The 20,020-nt window shown below is 51.3% G+C and overlaps 1 protein-coding gene and 1 long non-coding RNA gene across 2 annotated transcripts in view; one reads left to right on the plus strand and one right to left on the minus strand.

The window, feature by feature from the left end:
• Nucleotides 1–16,954, minus strand: part of LOC134166052 (uncharacterized) — a 28,194-nt gene extending 11,240 nt beyond the window's left edge. The window contains exons 1-2 of the long non-coding RNA XR_009965739.1: nucleotides 16,810–16,954; nucleotides 1,952–2,435 (exon numbers count right to left, since the gene is read on the minus strand). This is a non-coding gene — a long non-coding RNA (uncharacterized LOC134166052). The remainder of the gene's footprint in view (nucleotides 1–1,951; nucleotides 2,436–16,809) is intronic.
• Nucleotides 1,294–20,020, plus strand: DISP2 (dispatched RND transporter family member 2). The gene is made up of 8 exons (XM_062623315.1): nucleotides 1,294–1,448; nucleotides 7,599–8,045; nucleotides 10,835–10,864; nucleotides 12,877–13,000; nucleotides 13,663–13,778; nucleotides 14,242–14,360; nucleotides 15,236–15,333; nucleotides 16,214–20,020. The coding sequence occupies exons 1-8, from the start codon at nucleotides 1,369–1,371 to the stop codon at nucleotides 19,631–19,633; spliced, it is 4,434 nt and encodes a 1,477-aa protein (XP_062479299.1). The 5' UTR covers nucleotides 1,294–1,368; the 3' UTR covers nucleotides 19,634–20,020.

The raw sequence follows: 20,020 nt of genomic DNA on the forward strand, positions 1-20,020 counted from the left end.
CAGGCCTGTGTAGCAACAGCCCCAAGAGGAAAGTGAAGCACTGCTTCACATTGAGCTGGAAGCATGATCTCTGTCTTAGACCCTGCTTAAGGATAATTAAAACCCCATTAATTCATGTGTTGAATTATTTGCAGGGCCCAAAGGAAACTGCCAAGCTGTGGGAGTGAGGAAGTGTGATCACCCCCGCTTCGCAGACAAGGCAAACGAGGCTGAGCCAAGCTCAAGGCTGTGAGATGTGGCTGTCTGTCAGAGCAGTGGGATGTTTGCAGTCCAGCCCATCCCACCATCCCTTCCGCTCCCAGGGATTTATAATTATCATCACTGTCACAAGTAGTATCATTTAGCATCGAAAGGAAAGGAAATAGCACCCAGGTCCTGTCAGCACGTTAATGCCAGCCAAGCTCTTCAGTAGGTTTCTGTCTTTCCCGTTGGGCCACATCATCCAGACTCCTCACACGGTACCTAACCCTCCCAGGCAAGCAGTGTTACTGTGCAGGGCTCAGACAGAGGCTGGTCCCCACGGCCTCCAGCCCGCACTTGGAGAGTCACCCACCCTGGCATTAGGAAAAGCTTTCTGTTCTTTCAACTGTCTATGGCATTTAAGTCTTTAAGGCAGGAAGGGCTTATTCTAAGCAGCTAGAGGATTACTGGGAGTTACAGGATACTTGCTGGTCTAATACTCTTCCTTTTTGCTCCAGCTTTTATGTAGCATGAAGAGAAGCTGCGTGGAGAGCTCTGAGCAGCCTTCCAATATCTGAAGGGGCCCTACAAGGATGCTGGAGAGGGACTCTTCCTGTATCAGCTCAGTTCTGGGATCCTCGCTACAAGAGAGACATTGAGGTGCTGGAGCGGGGCCAGAGAAGACCAATGGAGCTGGTGCAGGGCCTGGAGCCCAAGCGTGATGGGGAAGGGCTGAGGGACCTGGGGGGTTCAGTGTGGAGAAGAGAAGGCTCAGGGAGGACCTGATCGCTGCCTACAACTGCCCGACAGGAGGATGGAGCCAGGAGGAGCTGGGCTCTGCTCAGGGGTCAGTGGTGGCCTTGGCAGTGCTGGGAACGGTTGGACTGGATGAGCTTGAAGCTCTTTTCCAACCTGGCTGATTCCGTGACTCAATGATTCCATGCCCCGCGGTGCCCTGCGCAGCTCCAGCCCCCCGGGCCGGGCCGGGCCAGAGGACGAGGTCTCGGCCTCGGTCCTGGCGCTCCCCCCTCGCCGCTCTCCCCGGGGCTGCCGGCAGCGCCCCCGCACCCGCCCCGCGGCCATTGGCCACCCGCGCCGGGCCCGCCTCCGCGGCCGCGCAAGCGCCGCCACCGCCGCCGCCGGCTCGGGAGCGTTCAGCACCGCGGGTGCGGACAGCGCCCCGCGGCCATGGAGGCCGCGCCGGGCTCGCCGCGCCGGGAGCCGCGGCCCGGGGGGACGCGCCGCGGCCGCCGCCCCGACTCGCCCAGGTACGAGAGCGGCGCGGACGGGGCACCGGGGCCGGGGGCAACGGGGCCGGGGGTTCCCTCCCTCGCAGGCAGCGCCGACGTACCCGGAGTGGAGGGCGGGCGGGGTCCGGGCTGCGCTCGGTGCGGCGGGCGGGCGGGGGTCCGGGCTGTGCCGGGTGCGGCGGAGCGGGTGCCCCGGCGGGTGGGAGCTCCGCGAGGGGTGCGGAGCCGGGCACGGCCCCGCCGAGGCGTGCCTCGTCCTCCCACCGAGGGCGCGGCACAGCCCCGAGCCGCTGCCGAGCCGCCTCCCCTGGCAGAGGTGCGCTGCCGGGGCTGGGCTCGGTGCCCCCTGGCCGGCTTTCAGCGGTGAGGCCCCCGGTGCCGCAAGGGGTGGGCTGCAGCTGGTGGTGAAGCCCCGGGTCCCCCCTGCGCTAGGCTAAGAGCAAGCGCGGTTTTCACTCCAAACATCTCTGTAAAGCCCTGCAGCCCCTATTGCCTCCCCCCGATGCCATATGTTCCCTTACCTGGTGTCTCAAGCCAGGCTGGTGGCCACAATCATTGTCATTGTCTGGAAACGTCAACAAGCCGATAATCATGGGCAAGGAGCCATCCCCAAATTTGCAAGCACATTGCATTCGTTAGACCGGAGGCAACAGATCTTCTGAGCTCCTCGGATTCTGTTTGACCAGAGCCTCCCCGAGGCCAACAGCACACAAATTCCTTCTGAAAGGCAGAGTTTCAGTGCTGCCTGGTACAGGACACTGGTGCTGAGACATCCCCACCTGCCTGGGGAGCCAACAGGGCAATCCCTTCCCTTCACACAGCTCTGAAGAGCTCAGCCAGAGGCTGCTGGGTCTCGGTGCCGGCTGAGAGACTGTGGCACGGTCCAGTGCTGGTTTGGATCCTGGGCATTCCACAGGGTCGGGGCTATGTCGAGGCAACATTAGGTTTGCTCGCTGGGGTAATCCCTCCTCAGTCAAACAGGTGTTTTGACATGGATGCTCCAGCCTGTAAGAGTTAGAGATGAGTTAAGCCACCTGAAACAGGGGTATTTTGAATTTCACCCATGCTCAAGAACTCTGATTTCTGGCAATAAAGCCCAGTAAAGCTGCTGCTCCTGGGCTTGCCTATACCCAAATGCTCCTTTACTCAAGGCTCTTCATATGGCTGCCAAAGGGCTCTGCAGTCCCATTGCCTGCCCCCAGCCAGGGCTCTTCCTCACCAAAGCTCAATCCACCATCAGAATAATATAGAGGTTTGCAAACACCCTCCCTGCAGGCCTGGGATGGGAGGTGGTGTTTCCTTTCCCTTTTCATTACATTTCTTTATCTTCAAAACAAGGCTTACCAACCATGGCTCTCCCAGTGCATCTTACACTGCCTGTGCAGACAGCAAATACACCCAGAGCTGTCCTGATGCTGAAGGCTGGGCAGGGATCTTGGCTCCCTTGGAGCTGGGCGTTGGGTGAGGAGCAGCTTCCCATGACCCGGCTTCAGTGTGCGCTTGAGACCAGAACCCCCCCGTGTGCTGGGCTCCACCCCCAGAGCATGAGCAGCAGCTCAGGGAGGGGATCCTGCCCCTCTGCTGCGTGCTGGGGAGATCCCCCTGCAGTCCTGATCCGGCTCTGGAGCAGCAGCACAAGGGGGATGTGGAGCTGTTGGAGCAAGTCCAGAGGAGGCCACGGAGCCGCTGCGAGGGCTGGATCAGCTCTGCTCTGGAGCCAGGCTGAGAGAGCTGGGCTGGGGCAGCCTGGACAAGAGAAGGCTCCTGAAGGGGAGACCTGAGAGCAGCTCCAGCGCCTGAAGGGGCTGCAGGAAACCTGGAGAGGGGCTTGGGACAAGGGCCTGGAGGGACAGGCCAAGGGGAATGGCTTGAACCTGCCCGAGGGGAGACTGAGATGAGCTCTTAGGCAGAAGCTCTTCCCTGGGAGGGTGCTGAGGCGCTGGCACAGGGTGCCCAGAGAAGCTGTGGCTGCCCCATCCCTGGCAGTGCTCAAGGCCAGGTTGGACACAGGGGCTTGGAGCAAGCTGCTCTAGTGGAAGGGGTCCCTGCCCGTGGCAGGGGTTGGAGCTGGAGGAGCTTTAAGGTCCCTTCCAACACAAACCACTCTGGGATTCTGTGATCCCATCACACATACCTGTGCCTGCAGCAGCAACAGCTGTTGGGGAAGGGTAAAGCTGCTCAGAGGAGTCAATGGGAAGGGTTGTAAAACTAAACTCCTCTTGGCAGACTACGTGGGAAGCAGTTTTGCAGTCTCATTAATTTTTCATGCTGATTTAACGTACTCAAGAGCCTCATTAACAAAAGGATTTTAGGTCTGCTTAAGGATACACAACCAAAAAAGCCAAACGGACTGGAACCACACAGAAATGTTTCAGTGCGCCACAGTTTGCCATAGCCCGGGGAGGAGATGAAGTGCTTGCAAGGTGCCTGTCTCTCCCCATCAGCTGGACAGGGAGGGAGATACCACAAACCCATCCCTCATCTCTGGACAGGGCCACTCATCCCCCTAAAGAACAGAAGTAAAGCAGCTCTTTTCCTCTAGAGCTCCACTGCTGCTTTGCTGTGGTGTGTTCCAAGAGAAAACCTCTATTTAAATCCCATTAAACCCCCCCACTCTTAAAGTCATTTAGAGCTTTCAAAGAACAAGTCCTTAATCTAAGTGGAAGCTGCGCTATAGAATCAGAGAATCCCAGATTGGTTTGGGTTGGAAAGGACCTTAAAGCTCATCCAGTTCCATCCCCTGCCATGGGCAGGGACACCGTCCATTAGAGCAGCTTGCTCCAAGCCCCATCCACACGGTTTTAATTCAGAGAGAATTTATGTTTCTTCTTTTGGGAAGCCTGTAGAGCTGATACACAAGCAAAGCCTTGCTGGAGTAAGACTATAAAAGCGAAAGAAAATAAAACTACCTTCTTCTGTTATGAATTAGATGTTTCAGCATTAAATCGAGCAAACCTTCCTGGGGATGGGCTGTAGTCAAATACAAACTCTTGCCCTTTCTCCCCCTTGTTTTTCTCCCTCCTGAGATTCTATGTCAACAGGAGGGGCTGTAGTTGTGGTTTGACTCAGGCATCAGACTCCATTCACTCGGGAGGTGTTTCCCATCTTTCATATGCAAAGTGCTGCTTTCGTGAGCCTCTCCTTAGTATGCAAAGGGTGAGAGAACCTTTCTATTACAGAAAGAGAAGTGCTTACAGAAATGGTTTTGGGGATGATGGTGGAATTAGGCAGAGCAAGAAAGGAACCATCCTTTCAAAACACTGTGTATTCTGGGGTGTTTCTCTCAGAGACACACACACGTTCTCCTGCTATGTGGCTCAGAGGGAAGCAAGACCTGAGATGTGCCAAAGAAATGGAATGGCTGAATTAAAAATGACCAAATGTCGTCATTCCCTGCCCTGCCAAGCTCCCTCCATCATTCCCTGCCCTGCCAAGCTCCCTCCATCATTCCCTGCCCTGCCAAGCTCCCTCCATCATTCCCTGCCCTGCCAAGCTCCTTCCATCATTCCCTGCCCTGCCAAGCTCCCTCCACCATTCCCTGCCCTGCCAAGCTCCCTCCATCATTCCCTGCCCTGCCAAGCTCCTTCCATCATTCCCTGCCCTGCCAAGCTCCCTCCATCATTCCCTGCCCTGCCAAGCTCCTTCCATCATTCCCTGTCCTGCCAAGCTCCCTCCATTATTCCCTGCCCTGCTAAGATCCTTCCATGGGCTGGCTGAGTCAAACCATCCCAGGGGAGGGAGCTGGGACAGGCAGGAGCTCGGCACCTTGCCCACAGCCCTCTTGCTGGAGTGGGATGCTGAGGTAGGTAAAGCCATGTCCTGCTGAGGGGAGCAGTGTCCAAGCTTCCCAGTGGGATGCTGGTCTGTGCAAGGAGGGACACAGCCCATGGCTGGGGGTGCACTCTCTGCATTCAGCCCTTGGTGCCTCCCACTACTCTGCATCCCAGCGGAGATGGGATGGCAGAAAGGTGTCTCCTTGGGAATCTTGGCCCCTTTTCTGGTGGGAAGAAGCTTCCGGCCTTTTGCTGGTGCCCCACCTGAGATAGGCTGCCCGTGCCCTGGTACTCATGTCACGGCTGCGCTCCAGTGGCTCAGGCAGAGCCATAAACTGGATTCAGGTGCTGTCCAGACATCTCAAGGGAAAAGATGGGGAAGCAAATCAGGAAAATAAGAAGAAAAGCCTGAGAAACACAACTCATTGCTGTGGGTAGCAGGAGCATTTAACTCCTAACTTGCCCAGCACCTCCCTGTTCTCTTTTTGCCCAGCATCTCTTTGGTTGCATCCAGCTGAGCCTGAGGAATGAACTGGGGGGTGTCTGGCTGCCTCCATGAGCTTTTCTGTGGCTGAGACAGCATTTCTGCCCACTTAACCCCCAAGATGTAAAACATCTGACGTGGCCCAAACTGGGAATGAACCTAGGTTTAATTGGGAATGTTAAAAGAACCTGTTTCTCTTCCCTGCTGTTACTGTCAGTGCATCAAGCAGAGTCCAGTGTGGTGCTGTGCCCACCCGCTGTCCTGCCTGACAGTGAACAGACAGCAGGAACTCCCCCAAACAATTTTCCAGCATAGCTGAGGGTCCTGTGGGCCCAGAACTGTAACAGCAACACAGCTGCAGGCAAAGAACCAGCCCACATCACTGGTGCAGAGCTCAGCACATCAGACATTAAGCTCAGAAGCACTGTGGCTAATTGGGAACATAGCAAGTGAAGCCTTCCATCCTGCAGCACTGCCAACAGTGATTACCCAAAGCCATCATTATCTGTGAGCTCCAGGTTTCCCTGGAGATTCTGGATAACTGAGGTCACATCGTCATGGAGCTGGGGAGAGATGAGCGTAAGGCAGCTCCTATCCAGAGGGTGATTGACAGAGCTGTAACTGTTTGGTCTGGAAAGGAGATAATGAAGAGTCACAAGTGAAGGATTTGAAGTACCAAAGTTATCCTAAAATATGAAGTCACTGCAGGGGATTAAGAGACTGCATGGGAGGAAAGAGCAGAACTTGATGGTATTATGCAGCAAAGATGGTAAACAAGAAGAGTGGGCTTCATGGGAAGCATTAGAATCAAATGCATTAGCATAAGTGCATAAAGACTGGAGGCAATGTGTGATATCCAGGAGTCTGGATCTGCTTTCCCCACCAGGTTTGGTAGCTGAGGGGCCTTTGCAGGAGGAATTTGTCACTTTGTGCTTCCTGCATCTCCCTGACCATCCTCAAAGCTTGTTTTGTGGTCCGTGCAGCATTACACATTCCTCATCAGATGAGGCAGACCCAGCAGGACAGCCACCACACTAACCCAGCCTGGAAGCCTCTGCTCCCATCTCCTGTGAGGATCCAGTTGTTGAAATGAAAAGGAATTCCGGGTTCACTTTGAAACAAAAAAGAACACAAATACTGTGCAGGTCTGGGAATATCAACAGCACAAATTGCCGGTGCAGCAGTGACACTGGGAATTATGCATTGTAGGAACCAACACCTGCCTGAAGCATACAAAAATTAGGGAAAAATCAACAGGAATAAGGTAGAGGGAAAATAGGAACTCAGAGGCATCAGAAAGGGAGTGAGAAAAGGTCTAGACCTTGCCAAGCACAACACCACAAGCCCAGCTCGCTGGTGAAACCTCCCTGAGCCAGGACTACTAGTACAGAACCACAAACCGCAGGTAAGATGCACAGGCATGCCAGCCATTGGGAAGAGTGGGAGGAATTACACTTCAGGCTTGAGCATGGATTGAGGGCCTCTCCAGGTCAGCTCCCCCAAACTAGCTCTGCCCTGTGGCTCCCCAGAGCCAAGGGGATGTGGTCACATGCAGCCCCCTCTGGTTTCCATTTCCCGGGGTCTCTATAGTCACTCTGGTCATGCCTTAGGACCCTGCCATTACCATCAGCCAGTGCCCCTCCACAGTGAAGCATCTTGGAGAATTATTTGAGGGGCTATTACCCAATTTTCCAAACTTCTGGAGCAACATGCACAAAGATGTGTGTTGGAATCCCTGAGTGAGTCATGGATGGCTTTATAAACCCAGCTCAGCCCTGAGGCTGGCTCTTGCTACAGCAAGTAGTGAGCGAGCTTTCCCACCCTGTGGTAGTCTTCTATGTGTAGGACACTGTTCCCTGCACAGCCTCCCTCCTGCTCTGCTGTTTCACCATGCCCTATTTTCCCTCACAGAGAAAAGCCAAATGCAGGACCTTGCCAGACCTGCCTCGCCATGCCAGAGATCGGGAACACTGAGCCCAGCTACAGTGGCACTTCCTGGGAAAGAATCTGCCCGGTTCATCACTGCCCTGTTCCTGCATCCCCCAGGCTGGGAGCAGATCATCTGCCCTCCTCCAGCCACACGCTGGGACCAGTCTCCACCCAGTCCAATGGCCAAGTGCCATCAAGCTCTCTGGACTCACAGCAGCATCACCTCTATTACCCCTGCAGCCAGCAGGAGCCTGGAGGCAGCTATGGCCTGCCCCCACTGCCTGGGCATGGCGAGAGGCCCATGCTGTGTTCCCACCTTTCCAGCGGTGATCCTGGGCCAGCTTCCCACCACGAGGCCTCAGAAACCCCCTGGAAACAGTGGTCCCCGGGGGAGCGACGGCCGGTGCAGCATCACGTTGTAACAGTCAGGTAAGAGGCACGGGGAGGGCGGCTCAGGGGCCTTCAAAAAGCATCTCCTGAGCTTTGTGGTGAGAAGTGGGAGGATGGGGAGGAGCTGGGTGGGGATGTATGAAACATGGGGTTGCTCTTCAGCTTGGGGGAGCTGCTGCCCTCACACCAGGGAGAAGCCGGACTGGCTTCTCAAGGGGACTCACTGGATAAAGCCAAGGTCCCTCTGTTGCTCCTAGATCATGCCTCTAGAATGATGCCCAAAGCCAAGGTCCCTCTGTTGCTCCTAGATCATGCCTCTGGAATCATTGAAACCAGGACACCCATCTTCTTGGATCTATTTTCTCCTTTTGCACTGTGAGACATCCAGCTGCTAATCCTGTATCTTGACAGAGTTTCTCACCGATAAGAGCAGTTAATTTCTCTCCCTGTCCCCACTGAAGCCGCTGCTTGTGCTGGAAGGGAGAGGCAGCAGAAGGTGAGCACTGGCTTCAGCAAAGCAGCAGGGAATACAGTAGCAGGGAAGATGGTTTGGGTTTCCAGGCTGGGCAGCACAAGGTTGTAAACTCTGTATTGTCCATGAGAGTACCAGGCAAACTCCATCCATGCATGGAGCACCACAAAGACTTGCTTGGCTGCTGGATGTTTCTTGGCCAGAACACACAGGATGGGTTTTCCCAGCGGCCTGAGTGAGCAGCTCTGCTGCATCCAGCCAGCACCACCCTCCTCTCTGTGCGTGCCTTCTGGAGTCCACTGTTGGCACTAAAGACCATAATCTCTTTGCTACCACAGCAGAAGCCACTGAAGTCTGATATAAGATGGCACCAGAATCCTTCCTTGCCTATGTACAGCAGGGCAGGGTTTGGCACAAAAGCCCCTTTTGGTCTCATTTTGAGGGATGTGGACCTGCTTGAGTGAGTCCAGAGGAGGCCATGGAGATGCTGTGAGGGCTGGAGCCAGGCTGAGAGAGCTGGGCTGGGCCAGCCTAGAGAAGGCTCCTTAAGGGAAGACCTGAGAGCAGCTCCAGTGTCTAAAGGGGCTCCAGGAAACCTGGAGAGGGGCTTGGGATAAGGGCCTGGAGGGACAGGCCAAGGGGAATGGCTTGAACCTGCCCGAGGGGAGACTGAGCTGAGCTCTTAGGCAGAAGCTCTTCCCTGGGAGGGTGCTGAGGCGCTGGCACAGGGTGCCCAGAGAAGCTGTGGCGGCCCCATCCCTGGCAGTGTTCAAGGCCAGGTTGGACACAGGGGCTTGGAGCAAGATGCTCTAGTGGAAGGGGTCCCTGCCTGTGGCAGGGGCTGGAACTGGAGGAGCTTTAAGGATCCTTCCAACCCAAACCATTCCATGATTCTATGATTTTCTAGCCATTAAGAGAGGATTTAATTTGTTTGTGTTTGAAGCATAGAGCAGTTGCAATCAGAAGAGTGGAGCTTGGATCCTTTTTAGCTCCTACACCATCAACAGGACTGTCAGCTGCATTCTCTGTAACAGGTTATTGCTGTAGGACAGGCAGCTGGATTGTGAATCCCTGGCAGAACGTGCAGCACTGGCAGACAGAAATGCGATAACATGATAGCACTAAAATGGGGCATTTAATCCAAGCAAATCTGCTTGAGGAGCTATTGTGAGGGAATTAGCACAGGATGGGCACTGTGCTGCCAGAAAGAGACCTCTCTGTCATGATCTGGTGAGGATTTGTCTTTGCTCCTCTCTCCCAGATCTACAAAGCATTAGTGCAATGGGGGACACATAATGTATTACATGTGCCCCTGAGTGACTCTTCCATGGGGAACTCTCCTCCATTGCTTTTTCCTTTCTTCCATCCACAACAACCTGCCAGGAAGGATGAGCTGCCACAATTCACAAGCTGGCTGCTGGGATGCAGCAGAGCATCTGCCCCATGCAGATACTGGCATGCAACACGAGCTTCTCCCAGCTTAAGCCAAGAACACAGAGGAAGGGTGAAGGGAGGAGGAGGAGCACTCGCTGAGCTGAGCTTGGCATGGCTGTGGAGAGGAGGAAGCCAGGGCTGGGAGCAATTCACTGGAAGCTGCATTGCAAGCCAAGGCCATGCCAGGCTGGGGCAGATTTCAAGGGGGCATTTTAGTGTAACCAGAGAGAGGTCCTTCAGATGTGGTGAAGGACCACCGAGGTGCTGCCTTGCTGTTCAGTGTAAAGCTTGTGCAGCAAGGGACTCATTAACAAACATAACCTTGCATCCCTGGGGAAGTCTTATTCTGTTCCTCAGAGCCCTACAGGTAGGAATGACAGATGCTCCTCTGTGAAGGAAGCCCTGGTGAAATGCTTTGGCCTTCTGCTCCTCCAGGTTGGACACATGCTGTCTTTGGAAGGGACACGGAAACAATGGGACCCTCTTTCATGGAAAGCCCTTGCTGAATGAAACAGGAAATAAAAGCTATCTATAGGCATTGCTAGGCCAGCTCATGAAATTCAATGAAGAGGTTTGCTTTTGTCAAGAAAGGATTGAAAAATTCAGAAGGAAAGCACTTAAACTAGAGAGGTTTTCATGGATAAGAGCTGCAGTGTGATTCCCATGGGATTGCATTGCTCGTGTCTGTTACTTCCTATGGGGTTTTCTTAGAGGGGCAAAACTGAGGAGTGACTCCGTGTCTTCCCATCCCGTTTAGTTCAAATGCCAATGGAAGAGGAAAAGACCCTGTTACTCGTTCAACTGCTCCATGTAGTGCCAGTCCTGTGTTAGCAATGGCTCAGCTTGGTGCTGTGCAGCCCCTGGCAGGGCTTCCTTGCAGAAAAGCAATAAATGAACGCATCTCTTTTCCTTCTGTCTGCAGACACGACAAAGCTTTCAGGATGCCAAAAAGGTACGTTTGCTCTCAGAAGCTTCCTGTCCTTCTCCCCTATTACCATTGCTCCCTTACCCTGCTATTAGGAGATGCAGAGTGTTATTGTTGGTGACATCCCAGCAGGCCCCGCTTCAGAGGCAAGGTCAGTGCTTCCCTCTCAGGCCTTCCCATCCACCTGGGAAATCCCAGTTTGCATGTGGGATCAGTTTAACCTGCCTTAATGAATAGCAACAGTGTTGTGATAGCTGTTCTTGGGCAGTGCCTGACTACTCCACACAATCGCTCTATATACATATAATAATCCCATATGCATGTGTGTGTATGTGCACGTGTGTGTATATATATATATAGAATTAATCCAGCCTGACCCACCAGATGAGCAATCAGGACATAAAATCCCCATCCACAAAATAAGTTCACCTATTTCAAAAGACAAGAGGATTTTTAATCCATTTGCCCAAATTAATCTGTTTGCTTTCAACTGATTTTTATAGGCCACGTTTTCTGAAGGGTTTGGGTATCTTCTCTCAGCAGATACTGTAGCTCATTCTTCTTTTTCCTCTTCCTTTTTCTTCCTGGCAATTGGACATGGAATCACCCAAACTAGCCTCCAGAAATTAGCTATTCAAACATATGAAAGGGCAATTTTTGTTCATTTTCATAGCAAAGACTTTATCTCTGAAAACAAACTCAATAAGGCAATCTTACATTGAAAAGAATACCTGACCAAAAGTGATGTGGAAAGCTCTTCGAAGGGTTGTGATGATTTCTAGTGATGAGGAAGAGTGCATGATTTGAGTCACTGAAGTCAGGAGCCAAAGAACAGGCAAGCAGGAACATCACACCCTGAGGCAGACGCTCATAAATATTTCAGTGCCCCATGAAGCTCAAATATTTGTCAACTATTTTGAACAAAGACTTTGTTCTATTTCAGAAGTAGATCAGAATACAGATGAACTACCTACAACCTGCCAAAGCAGAGCAGGAACCATTCTGGTATCTTGTATCTCAACAGGTATTTCTGAGGAAGACAAAAATTTCCCTGCAGTAAAACCTGCACTGGTAAAACATTTAGGATAGGAACTCTGATAGATCATCCTATAGGAGAGACAGTTTGTCCCAGGAGAAAACAGGACTTGGATGGAAACTTTTAGACTAGCTCTTAAGAAGTAACTGGTAAAAATACTTTCAGACGAGTAAGGTGCTTCTCTGGAAAGGGTTTGTTTGTATGGAAATGGCATTAAAATTGTGTGTGCCACACTGAGAGATGCTCCAGGCAGAGCCAGGCCATGGGTTTGTGTGTGCTCTCCACACCCTGAAGGGTACCTGCTCTGCTGTGTGTGCAGAAGCTCTTGTAGGTTCAGGGACTGGTTTTGAGGCTGAGATCAGGAGTCAGGATTCACTCACCAGGGTGCAGAAGGTGCCTGCCTGAGCTGTGACTGCTGTTGGCAATCCTCCCATCAGTTACACATCACCTCAGCTGCTTCCATCCTTTATTGCCATGCAGATGTCCACACAATTCCCTATGAAGTGAGGGAATTTAGCCCAGTGACAATGGACTTGAGTTAGTTTTCTTTAAGGAAAACTTCAGATTAGCACAAAGATTCCCCAGGGTCCACAGACTGTGAATGTGCTGGCCAATGTGTCAGCTACAAGCTTACACTGCAGAGCTAGGGGGAAAAAAGGAAGAAGCTCTTTTTAAATGCAATCTGTCAAAGTTAAATATGCAAAGCTTCATTTTGCCCTAGGATGCAAGAGTCTGGGTTTTATTATTTCTGATTGAAAAGGCAGGGAAACATAGGGAGGCAAAATGTAATTCCCCAAGTTAATTACGATTGCCTGCACACATGCAGTTGGAGGTGTAACATGTTCATGAATCACTGCACAAGAGCCTCCGAGCTTTGCAATGGTCAAACCCAGAAAGCCCGAATTCTTTGACTTCCTTTTACTCACTGGTTGCCCACCAACAGGTTTGTGCTAACAGCAGGCCACATTAACAGCTGTCTTTTCCCTTCTCCCGCTGGTTCCAGTTACTCCCAAGTGGTGGCAGAGTGGCCGGTGGCTGTGCTGGTGCTGTGCTCAGTGGTGGCTGTGGTCTGCACCGTCACTGCTCTGCTGGTTGGGAATCTGCCTGACTTTTCAGAACCCTTACTGGTAAGTGCCCACAGATCATACATCGACATGAACGTAAGGAAAATCCATGACCAAACTGATATATTCTTTCTGCCATGTAAAATGAGCCTTTAATTTCCTTCCCACACAAACCAGGATGCTCCTCTCGCTCCCCTTCCACTGCTGGAAGGCTGGGGCTGCTCAAAAGGACTAGCTGGGCTGATGGAGATAGGATGGAGGATCTGGCTTTGGCTCCTACAGCCTTTATGTGAAGCTCTTGAAATGGAGGGACTACCCCATTTGAGCACTGCTGCACAGGACCTTAGTTTCTGTGCAGGATCCCACATTTTCTAAAGTCATCCCTGTCTCTCATTAATGAAGAATCTGGGAAAAGTAAGAATAGACTAGAGTTTGCCCAGGAAGGGGAAAATGACTCCCATTTCTGTGAATGACTATTTTACTTGAAGAGGAGAAGAGCCTTAATGTTCTCAGGGAGAGAGAACTGTAACCATCCTTCCCTAGACAGGAAAGGGGATTTTTTTGTCCTGTCAGCTCTGGGAATGCAGTATTTCCAGAGGAAATTCAATTTATGCCTCTCTCCAAGATGCAGTAATAACCTCATCCAGTTTCTGTTCGAGGAGGAGGATTAAGGAAAGCTGAGCTAAACTAAACGCCGATGACAAAACCCCTTTGCTTGGCTGCAGGGTTTCAAGCCACGGGATACCGACATTGGCAGAAAGCTCATTGTGTGGAGGAACATTGAGAGCCACACAGGCTACAAGAAGACCTTGTCCCTTTCTCCATATGCCAAAAAGAAAAGGTATGTTAGGTGGTTTGGGGAAATTGAGAAAGATGCTGGCTGTAAAGATACAATGTTGCAAGATACCTATGTGAGTTACAACATACATGCCTTTATTTAAAAGCAAGCAAGGCACTGCAGAGTTTCAAGTCTCTGCCTGCAGCGGACTTCCTATTCTGGAAAGCAGGAATTAGCCTCTGAGCTTTTCCTACCTTTACTGCACTGATTACCTTTAAGAGACTGCAGAGGCGACTGAGCACGTCTGCACAAGGGGATGTGGTTTCCCACTCAGTCTCATGAAGATCCCTTTAAAGTGGCACAGCCACCCTGATACTAAAAATCTCTCACCCAAGCAGTGCTCTTTGAGGGTTGTGAGGACCCTTAATGCTGCAGCAGTGTTGTGTGTGGCACCAGAGCCTTGTCAGTGAGTGTAACTCAGAGCCAGATGATCCCTCGTTAAAACAATGATCTGATCTCTTGCTAGCTATGATGACATTGACATTAGCAGAGGACAGAAAGCTGCTCAGGGAGAACAAGAAGTGAGGACGCGGAGAATGGTGGAACAAATCTATGGAGCAGATGGTTTCTTCTGTGGTCCCCCAGGTGAGTGAAGTCTTACTGAGTATCACAACCCCAGAACTCAACAGCACCCAGAGCTGTCAGAGTGGTTTAGGACTCAAGGAAATGTTCTGAATATGCTCTAAGAAAGCAGTGTGTCCCAGCCCACCCTGTGAGAGCTGTGTCACCTTTCCACACATAGGTAGAAATAAACCTTATCTACACACATAGAAATACACCTTATATACCTACACAGAAATATACCTTAACAGCACCAGTAAAAGGACTAATACCACCACATACCCATATCAAAACTGAATACTCTGAAAAAAAGGCACATGCCCACTCCCTCTCTGTTCACATTCCCTCTCTGTTCTTTCTTTTCTTCTTAAGAAACATAAATGGCAGTAAAACCTGGAGAGAAAAGTAGAAAACTCCAGTACTCCCCAAATTTGTCCCAAAATGGGTGCTAGTAAGTAGAAAAAAGAGGAACAGCATGCAGATACTTTTATTCTCTTCCCTGCCTCTACACCCCCTCTGAAACCAAACCCCAAACCTGCAGGTCCTTGGGGGATGCTGGCTGAACCCAAGCTCCTCACTTGGAGCAGGGATGCAGAACCAGACACCAGTTATCACTGGAAGCATGCTGACAGCATGGAGAGTGTGTCTGAAAACACCCCAGTGCTGCTCTCCTGCTGCTGACAGATGGGAGAGGAGCAGAGGTCAGGTCACACCAGGCAGATGCTACCACTCACTACAAGTCTTTGTGACCTGGTTCCCATCAGGGATCCTCCACAGCAGTTATACAGACAGTGATATAGATGTATTTTTTCCCTAGGAACAGTCTACACAAGCAGCTTGGCTGATTCATCCTCATTATCTAATCCTTTTTATATATATTTTTATTTTCTTTCTTTCAGAAAAGAGCTATTCCCAGCTGGTATTTATGTCCACAACTGCTGGGAGCTTATGGAACTTACAAGCTATTCAGTCCATGTGCCAAATTGAACAAGACAAGGTTAGTAATGTCAGGAGGAACATAGATACATGCTGTCTCTTTTCCAATTGCTGTGATCTTTAATCTCTAGCTGAAAGGGAGCCAGACAAAAATAACAAGAGCTGCAGAACAGGTTTGAGCCCAGAAGACTCCAAGGCATTGCACCTACTTAGCAATACACCTTCCAACCCAAACCATGCTGTGATTCTATGAGTCTATGATTCCACCTGCCCCTAAAGTCCAGCTGCAAAGTTGCCATTAAACAGGAATAACCAGACACTGCACAAGCACTTGGTCCAGAAGCCAAAGGTGTCTGCCAGAAGCCGCTGAGAATTTGGGGCAGCAGAACCTAATTACTAAAATGGAGCTATAATTTTGGAGGCTGTGACAGCAAGTTTTGTGAGTGGGAAGTTTAACTAGATTAGCTGTATTTGCCATAGGACCCAAAGTTCCACATTAGAGGTTACAAACTGTAAATCACAGAATCCCAGAATGGTTTGTGTTGGAAAGGAGCTTAAAGCTCCTCCAGCTCCAACCCCTGCCACAGGCAGGGACCCCTTCCACTGGAGCAGCTTGCTCCAAGCCCCTGTGTCCAACCTGGCCTTGAGCACTGCCAGGGATGGGGCAGCCACAGCTTCTCTGGGCACCCTGTGCCAGCACCTCAGCACCCTCCCAGGGAAGAGCTTCTGCCTAAGAGCTCATCTCAATCTCCCCTCTGGCAAGTTAAAGCCATTCCCCTTGGCCTGTCCCTAAAGGCCCATGTCAAAAGCCCCTCTCCAGAGGCATGACTGCCGCACCTGGAGGGGAGGGCTGCACAAGGAACAAGGAACACTGCGGCTCTGCGTGCAGAGGGGGCCTGACATGACACAAACACCCACCCCCCCCCCCATCTGTTTTTCAGATACGCTCCCATGTTCACTTTAGAGACCTCTGCCAACGTACTGAAGCCAACGAATGCTGCCCAAGCTGGTCCCTGGGGAACTACATTGCTGTCCTGTACAATAGGTCTTCGTGTCTGGAGATAACCCAAGGAGACATCTCCCATACCCTGGCTCTCCTTCGTGCCTGTGCTCCAGACTACCACAAAGGTATCCTCACTCCATCCTGCATAGGTCCTGAGCCTGTGAGACAGAAACACTCTCAGTGTGCCCAAGTCCCAGAAAAATGCACCCGTTTCAATGCCATCTACCAGCTTCTTCACTTCTTGGTCGACAGGGACTTTCTCAGTCCCCAGACAATGGAGTACCAAGTGCCATCTCTCAAATACAGCCTGCTGTTTCTGCCTACAAGGAAAGGTGCATCTATGATGGGGATCTACTTAGACAATCTCGAATCTTGGGATCTGTTTGATAACTATACATCGATCACTGGAATGGACCTGGGCCTTAAACAGAAACTATTCCAACACTATCTTTTACTGGATACTAAGTACCCAGTCCTGGCAATAGTAGCTATTTTTCTAAGCATTTATTTTTATTTACGCTCAGTCTTTATTACCTTGATGGTCCTGCTCGCTGTTGTCAGCTCCTTAATGATCTCCTACTTCTTGTACAAGGTGGCCTTCAGATTCACCTATTTCCCTTTTGTAAACCTGACGGCAATCATCATTCTCAGCAGCATTTGTGCCAACCACACCTTTGTCTTCTTCGACCTCTGGAACCTCAGCAAGAACCAGAACCCTTCTGCGGGCCTTTCTCAGTGGGTGAGTCAAACCATGCACCATTTTGCATATCTCATGCTGGCATCTTGCTTCACAACGGGTGCTGCCTTCTATGCCAGCTACATTAGCAACATAACCGCCATCCGCTGCTTCGCCATCTACATGGGCACCGCCGTGCTGGTGAACCTGGTGTTCATGGTGACCTGGCTCCCTTCTTCAGCTGTGTTGTATGAGCGCTACATAGCAACCACCTGCATTTACAAGCCAGAAGACTACTGGAACAACAGTGGCCATAAGAGAGTCACTCTCTCCCTCCATTACATTCTCAGGGGTCTCCAGAACACGCTGTCTGAAACCTCCAAGCTGCTCTTTGAGAAGCTTCTGCCTTGTGGGGTCATCAAGTTTCGGTACATCTGGATCTGCTGGTTTGCTGCCCTGGCAATAGGAGGTGCCTACATCTCCTGTTCCAACCCCAAACTCAAGCTTCCAACTCTGGAGACGTCATCTCTCCAGGTGTTTAGACTGAGCCACCCCTTCGAGAGGTACGACTCTGAGTACTGCCACCAGTTCATGTTTGAGAGGCTGGAGCATGGAGAAGGGCAGCGCATGCCTGTCACCATAGTCTGGGGTGTTCTGCCCGTGGATAATGGGGACCATTTCAACCCTAAAAGCAATGGCACCCTGGTGACAGATGTCACCTTCACAATCCAAAACCCTGATGCCCAGAAGTGGCTCCTTGAATTCTGCCAAAAAGTGAAGAACAAAACTTTCTATTACCCTGATGCAGAGCAGAAATCTACTGTGTGCTTCATGGAGGAGTTTCTCAGGTGGATGAACAGTCGCCAGTGCTCCCAGCGAGACCACAGCTTCAACCTGTGCTGTAACCAGTTCTCTTTCCCGTATGGAAGCGAAGTTTTCCTGCACTGCATCAAAATGATGCTCCTGGAACAGGGCAGGGAAGGGGCAGAAACGTATGACCTGGGCCTCAGGTTTGATGGGGAGGGAAATCTTGCTGCCTTAGTGCTGCAGTTTCAAACTATTTATCACTATAGCTTCAACTACAGCAAAGCCAAACAGTTCTATGAGGAGATCGACCTCTGGGTAACAGAGGAAATGAAAACTGCCCCCATGGGGCTCCAGAATGGGTGGTTTACCAGTAAACTAGAGCTATACAACCTCCAGCACAGTCTCAGCACAGAAACGATGGTGGTCATGGGGCTCTCCATAGCCATTTCCTTTGTGGTGCTGCTGCTCACTACCTGGAATGTTCTCCTCAGTGTTTTCTCTGTTACTGCCATTGCAGGCACTGTCCTGGTAACCATTGGCCTTTTGGTCCTCTTGGAGTGGCAGCTCAATGCAGTGGAGTCTCTCTTCATTTCAGCTGCAGTAGGTCTCTCTGTTGACTTTACAGTCAACTACTGCATCTCCTACCATCTGTGCCCCCATTCGGACCGCCTGAGCCGCGTGGCCTTTTCCCTGAAGCAGATGAGCTGTGCCACTGCCATGGCAGCTTCTGCTCTCTTCTCTGCAGGGGTCATTATGCTGCCTGCTACAGTCCTGGTGTACAGGAAGCTGGGTATATTCATCATGATGATCAAGTGCATCAGCTGTGGCTTTGCCAGTTTCTTCTTCCAGTCTCTGTGCTGCTTCTTTGGCCCAGAGAAGAACTGTGGGCAGATCCTTTGGCCTTGTGCCCACACCATGAAAGACTATTCTGATGACTCGGGGCTGAACGGAAGCTTTGCTTGTGGGGGGAGCGAGAAGCAAAACCGGTTGCGGAAGGTGCAGGAATCCAACACTGCAAACGAGCAATACGAGCTCCAGCCCTTGTCCAGGAAACTCAGCGACAGTTTTGACAACAGCACTTCCACAAGCAAGCTGTCCAACCGGCCCTCAGTGCTCTCAGAAGACACGCAGGTTGAAGACAACAGATGCCCCCGAACAGGAACGCACCCCTCCCTTGAGAGAGACAGACGGAATCTGCAGGACACCCTTGGAGAGCAGCAGGTTGGCCTGTGCCAGTGTCCTGCCCTGCAAACTTCCTCTCCTTACAAGCACAGCAACTCAGAAGCAGAAATTCAGAGGGAGAGACTCTGCCGAGATTGTCGATGTCGAAAGTATGGCCTGAAAGCTTGGGATGGGTCTGGGCTGGACCACGTCCAGTCAGCTGCCATGAAAGAAGAAGGGCAGCTCAATAAATCACAGTGCTGTAGTGACACTGCCCAGCAGCAGCCAAATTATACCTCAGACAACAGCCATCTCCCTGCTGCTGACATCTACAAAAATCACAGATGCCTTTGTTCTCTCGGCAGCTCTTTCGACATGCTCAACATCTCCAGTGAGACGTCGATCAGCGATTTGGAGCAAGGCCTAAAGCTTGCTGAATCAGCCAGTTCTTGTCCTGATGTCTTAGAGCTGTCTGATTCGTACAGTCAAGCAGAGAGGGGTTACTTGAACGGGAAGAGAGATACCCTGCGGCTGGACCTGAGGGAGACTGTCTTTGATATCTCTCCAGCAGCATCGCAGCAGAACAGCTCCTCGTGGAAGAATCGATTTGGCTTAGGGAGTGAGAGTCCAGTTGTGCTACCAAACAGCCAGCCAGACATGCCTGACGTTTGGATCAAACGATCAAGTGCACAAAGTTCCAGTTACAACAGCTGAAACCTTGCAGAAAACAGAAGTGTACTCTAGGGAAAGAGGAAGTCGAAATCTTCCTTTAACTGTAAATATCAGTTTTTTCCTCCCACCTCTCCTGGAGCTGAGACTGTTTCTAAGTATTTCAGCTGTGCAATTACCTGTGTTTCCACAGAACCAGCAAATCTGATATTAGAGAGGATGTGAGATCAGTCTTGATGGAGTCCAAGCCCTTTGACCTTCCATTGTCTGGTGCCATATTCACAACTGTACTGCAAATGTTATTGAGTAAACCTGTGTTGTCATTCCTTACAAGGTGATTAGATTTTGTTTTCTTGTCAAGGTCACATAGGAGAGAAATAATGAAGTGAATCTCCCCAGATATTTAATGGCTGAGAAAGAGAGCTTGGGGGA

This window comes from Pezoporus occidentalis, unplaced genomic scaffold (genome assembly GCF_034315485.1).
Source record: "Pezoporus occidentalis ecotype Australia unplaced genomic scaffold, CSIRO_AGI_Poc_V1 ctg250, whole genome shotgun sequence".
NCBI classification, from domain to species: domain Eukaryota; kingdom Metazoa; phylum Chordata; class Aves; order Psittaciformes; family Psittacidae; genus Pezoporus; species Pezoporus occidentalis.